Source organism: Penaeus vannamei, chromosome 29, assembly GCF_042767895.1.
Source record: "Penaeus vannamei isolate JL-2024 chromosome 29, ASM4276789v1, whole genome shotgun sequence".
In the NCBI taxonomy this organism is placed as follows: Eukaryota; Metazoa; Arthropoda; class Malacostraca; order Decapoda; family Penaeidae; genus Penaeus; species Penaeus vannamei.
Window position 1 is genome coordinate 16,073,379 of NC_091577.1, and position 5,000 is coordinate 16,078,378.

Genomic DNA, 5,000 nt, shown 5'->3' on the forward strand with positions numbered 1-5,000 from the left:
ACACAAACAAAATAAACTGAAATGTACAAATACTTCATGCATACACATACACCCACCTTCTTCTTAGAAATATAGAAATATTGATACATTTGGCATAAAAAAGTGACCCTCAAAATTAGTGACTCACCCCTCGGGACAGTCCAAGGGCTCAGAGGAGTGGATCAGATCGCCTGTGCCTTCAGGGTCGCTGCAGTAGTAATAGCGGAAGCAGTTAGTAGGATCAGGGACCTTGTCACCTTCTCTCATTTCCGCGCAGTCGGGAAAGCATAACTTGCCGTGGCAGAAGCCCTAAGAAAAAAAAAAATTAGGATTGCACTTGTCAATTTTTATTTACAGATTATCATTATTCGCATTAGTGAATTTACGTGGTCCACAGATTTATGGGAGATTTACGTGCATTGCGATTGGTCTTGTAAACCATTTCGTCTTGATGGTTAGTATTTGTCATGAAAACTGTCTGCAGATATGTAAGTTTGTATTTATTCACTATTTATTTATTTATCTTCTATTTTATTATCATTATTTTTTAATCGTAAAACATTTTAGCAAGACCTTCACCGACCATCTAGATTTGTGCATGCTTGACTACATGCAAATCTAGCGAATCAAATCTGTAATCAAAGAAGACATGTCCAAATCATCACCGATTTTCACCGAACCTCTAAAATACTGTCTTTCCATAATTTTCTAGTCCCTGGAGAAGTATCAAATACAACTGTATCATAATTTTTATCAATGGTTTCGTGGTTCATTGCAGGCTTCCAGAAAATAAGAGGCTGTAAAAAACCAACAACAACAAAAAAACGACAAAGGTTACGATAGAGTCTAGAATAACAATGCATAAATTATATGGCAGTGTATTATCCATAATCTAAGTAATAGTGTATATTTTAACCAATACCTAGAGAGTTTGGTTTAAACGCAACAGAGAAGCGACCGAGAAGAAACTTTTCTTTCCCTGATAACATTTCTGATTATCAAAGGGAAATTAGGCCGCTTTCATACCAATGGCAGCTGGCAAGTGACACGTGGCACGGCGAATTCAAGCCAAGGTTGCACGTGGCGCGTGTCATTCGGTTCACAATATGGCATTATCGGAGGTTGACGATGTTATTCTTGTTCAAAGTCCTAAATAATCTTGTGACCATTTACTGTCACGTGGAGGAATAAAGCGGAGGATATTCGGGCAGAATGCGAATCAAACTTGTTCCAATACCCTGAAAATATTTGTAAGGATTTTTCTTTTCTCGCAAACCATTTTGATAACTACCGAGGAGAGTATTGTTACTGTCCTGAGGTATTACTGTATCCTACAAACTGCTGTATTTCTCCTCAGTCTTGCACAAATGTTATGTTGATTGTTTCACTGGGTGACCGAAGCAGTGTTATCAAATGGGTTCGGCGGAAATATGTCCAGACACTTCAAAACTACTCAATGTATATTATATAGCAATAAGATCTCCGTTTTATAACTTGTTATTTGATTTGAACATTTATTCCATTAACTAATAATAACTTTGGATGTAAGAGCTCTATTAAAATATGACACTTTCCAAGGTGGCAGTTCACACGGAGAACAAAAAATAAATAAAAATAAAAAACCGGACAAGTTCACGCCACTTCTGTGTGAAAGGTTTCATGCTTCCGTGTGCGACGTGCTACCTTGGTGTGAAAGCCATATATGCTCAAACAGGAGACTTTTTCATGTCAGCGAGAAGGAGGTAGGAGGGGCATTGTGCCCAATACCTCGTTTCATGAAAGCACACTGGATTTCAGAAGGCAATGGAAAACATACAATCTTGATCAGGTTTACGTAGGTAACGGCAGCGTTAGCTACATCAACCTTGGCGTGGTTGATATCAGTTATTTACAGAAATACAAACACACCTGTTTGATGATTATGACATTCAACACTGATAGTTATTTTTCTGGAGATTACCATTGCTTGTTTTGCTTGGCAAGATCGAAAACTTCAATTCCATACTGTTGTTTACATAGATGTGATTATGCATGCCAAAAGTGGGGAAATGTCAACGTCTCTCTGAAACTGAACGCAAACCCCTTCCTTTCGTAAACTGCGCCCTTACTCAATCATAACAACCGTCAACAGATGATGGCAGTTTGAATCCGCCAATGTCCCTTGACAACAGCTCTCCTCAGCGTGACCTCTTCAATTCACCATCCCACTTCCGCAATGACTGTCCGAACCGAACCCAGATTTACCCCATCCTAAATCTTGGTAAACTCACCAAACCCACGGCGACAAAAGTAAATGCTAGTCTCCAAACCGAAGCCATCTCCAGTGCAATGTGTCAGGATAATTGGCTCCCATCCCGGTTTATAAACGACCACGTTCGGGAAACGCCATATGCTCAGTTCTCAGGCGAATCCCAGATAAGTGTCGCAACATCCTCGTCAGTTGCAGTCTATTTATTTCTTATTATTTTGAGAGGATAAGAATGTTATTTGTTTATTTTAATGTTGTCTTGGCATGTTCACTTTGATGTTGATATAAGTCTGTTACTATAATTGGTGGTTATCTAATGATTAGTACTGGCACTATAAGATTTACGTCTGTTTTTTATACAATGCTTATTACCCATCATAAGTAAAAAGATCGTATTTATATTTAAAAAGAAAGAAAAAGAACAGAAAGAAAGAAAATGTGTATGTATATACATTTATATATACATGAATCTAATTATATATATATACACTATCTATCTATATATCTATCTATCTATCTATCTATTTATCTGTCTGTCTGTCTATCTATCTATCTATCTATCTATAAATACATACATATATATGTATATGTATATATGTGCACACACACACACACACACACACACACACACACACACACACACACACACACACACACATATATATATATATATATATATATATAGAGAGAGAGACAGAGAGAGAGAGAGAGAGAGAGAGAGAGAGAGAGAGAGAGAGAGAGAGAGAGAGACAGACAGACAGACAGACAGACAGACAGACAGACAGACAGACAGACAGAGAAACTTTTTGACTTAGAGAGTTTACACATACATTTCATAGGGATGATGTAATTTGGGTTATCCATACCCGTATCTTAAGAAGTTTCAGCGTGGACTCACATTTCTTAGAAAGATTACATACAGTATTTGGGGTATAATATAGATGGATGGACACACACACACACACACACAGAGACAGAGACAGAGACAGAGACAGAGACAGACAGAGAGAGAGAGAGAGAAAGAGAGAGAGAGAGACAGAGAGACAGAGAGACAGAGAGACAGAGACAGAGACAGAGACAGAGACAGTGAACCTCGCTCATAAATGACGAGTAAATCGGGCTACAAAAAAGTGATAACAATAGCATCTGAGCAAGAGAAACTGGAAGCCAATATACAAGACTCGAGTGGGAAAATTCACTCACGTCAGAACTCGATACGGAAACGAGGTTTGGCCGCTGGTGACGAACGGGACCAGATGGCGAATCACACGGAGGCGCTCTTGCCGTTCTGGCACCACTGTCATTTCCTACTTGATATCTCTCGCAAGGTCAAGCTGGAGGGCTTGTATTTCCTTGGTTAAAAGAGATAACAATGGTTTTTGTGTGTGTGTATGTGTGTTCTTACCTAGTTGTTTCAATACGGGAGAAGAGCTAAGCTCAGGTAGTCCCGCCTGCTATATTTAATTTAGCTTTTTAAATTGATGCACATTTTTGGCACACACTACGTTTTGGGCGAGACTGTTCCATGCTTCAATAGTTCTGATTGAGAAACATTTTTTGACATCTTTATCACCTCTTTTGACTTTCAACTTTTTGTTGTGTCCTCTCGTCCTTCTTGTGTTCAAGATTAAAAAGTCCTCTGTGTCTATCTTCACTCTTCCTGTAATATAAATGAACAGCATAATCATGCCCCTCCCCCTTTTCCATGTTTCTTCCAAGGTAGTAAGTCCTAATTCTGTAGTCTGTCTTCGTAACTCAAATCTCTTTGAACTCCTTCTCGTTTGTCAATATCCTTTTTTAAGTGTGGACTCCATACCACTGCACCGTACTCAAGTCTTGGTCTTATGGTCGCTATAATGATCTTTACCATATCTTCGTCCATATACACGAATGCCCTCTCAATGTTGGCAAACAGTCCTGGCATTTTGCGGACTTTTTCATTTATATGATCATTTGGGTTTAGGTTTCTATTTATGAGTATCACAAGATTTTTTTTCCTGTCAGCTGTGTTTAATATTGCGTCTCCTAATTCATATTGAAACTGTGGGCGATTTCTACGTACTTCGTGGCATTTATTGGTATTGAATTCCAGTTTACATTTACAACTCCACGTGAATAAGTTCTCGATGTCACTTTGGAGGCATTGGCATGAGACGTTTTCTGTTATCATTTTTTGCATCTTCGCGTCATCTGCAAACATATTCAGATAACTACTTGGGCTTATGTTCGACTCTAAATCTTTGGCGAAAATAGTAAACATAATCGGCGCCAACACCGATCCTTGAGGCACTCCGCTGGTTACTCGTCGCCATGTAGAATGCTTTCCTCTAATTACTGTGCTCATTTGTCTTTCATCCATATTAGAGCACCTAGGTGCTTTAATTCCCATGGTAGTCTTCTGAGACACCTTATTAAAAGCCTTTTTAAAGTCCAAGTACACACAATCCACCCAGCCGTCTCTTTCTTGTAATATTTCAGATACTCTTATAAAAAAAGGTAGATTTGTTACACATAACCTTCCTTCTTTAACCCACAATTTTTCTTATATCATTTCATGTTTTTTCAAGTATTCCAACCCATTGTTTCCTAATTATCCTTGCTTGCAGCTTGCATACTACACTAATTAATGAAACTGGTCTATAATTTAGTGGGTTTTGTTCGTCGCCGCTCTTATATAAGGGTATAACATAGGCGAGTTTCCAACTATTGGTAGTTTACCTTGTCTCACTGAATTTTGGAATATTAACAATAAAGGAGCACATCGTTCTTCGGC

At 38.5% G+C, this 5,000-nt stretch overlaps 1 protein-coding gene across 1 annotated transcript in view; it reads right to left on the reverse strand.

Annotated features, from left to right (window-relative positions):
• LOC113830151 (uncharacterized) overlaps window positions 1-2,415 on the reverse strand; it is a 3,546-nt gene extending 1,131 nt beyond the window's left edge. The window contains exons 1-2 of the mRNA XM_027383356.2: window positions 2,250-2,415; window positions 128-288 (exon numbers count right to left, since the gene is read on the reverse strand). Of these exons, the coding sequence (XP_027239157.1) occupies window positions 128-288; window positions 2,250-2,297 (209 nt within the window). The 5' untranslated portion in view covers window positions 2,298-2,415. The remainder of the gene's footprint in view (window positions 1-127; window positions 289-2,249) is intronic.
• Between the last annotated feature and the right edge of the window lie 2,585 nt (window positions 2,416-5,000).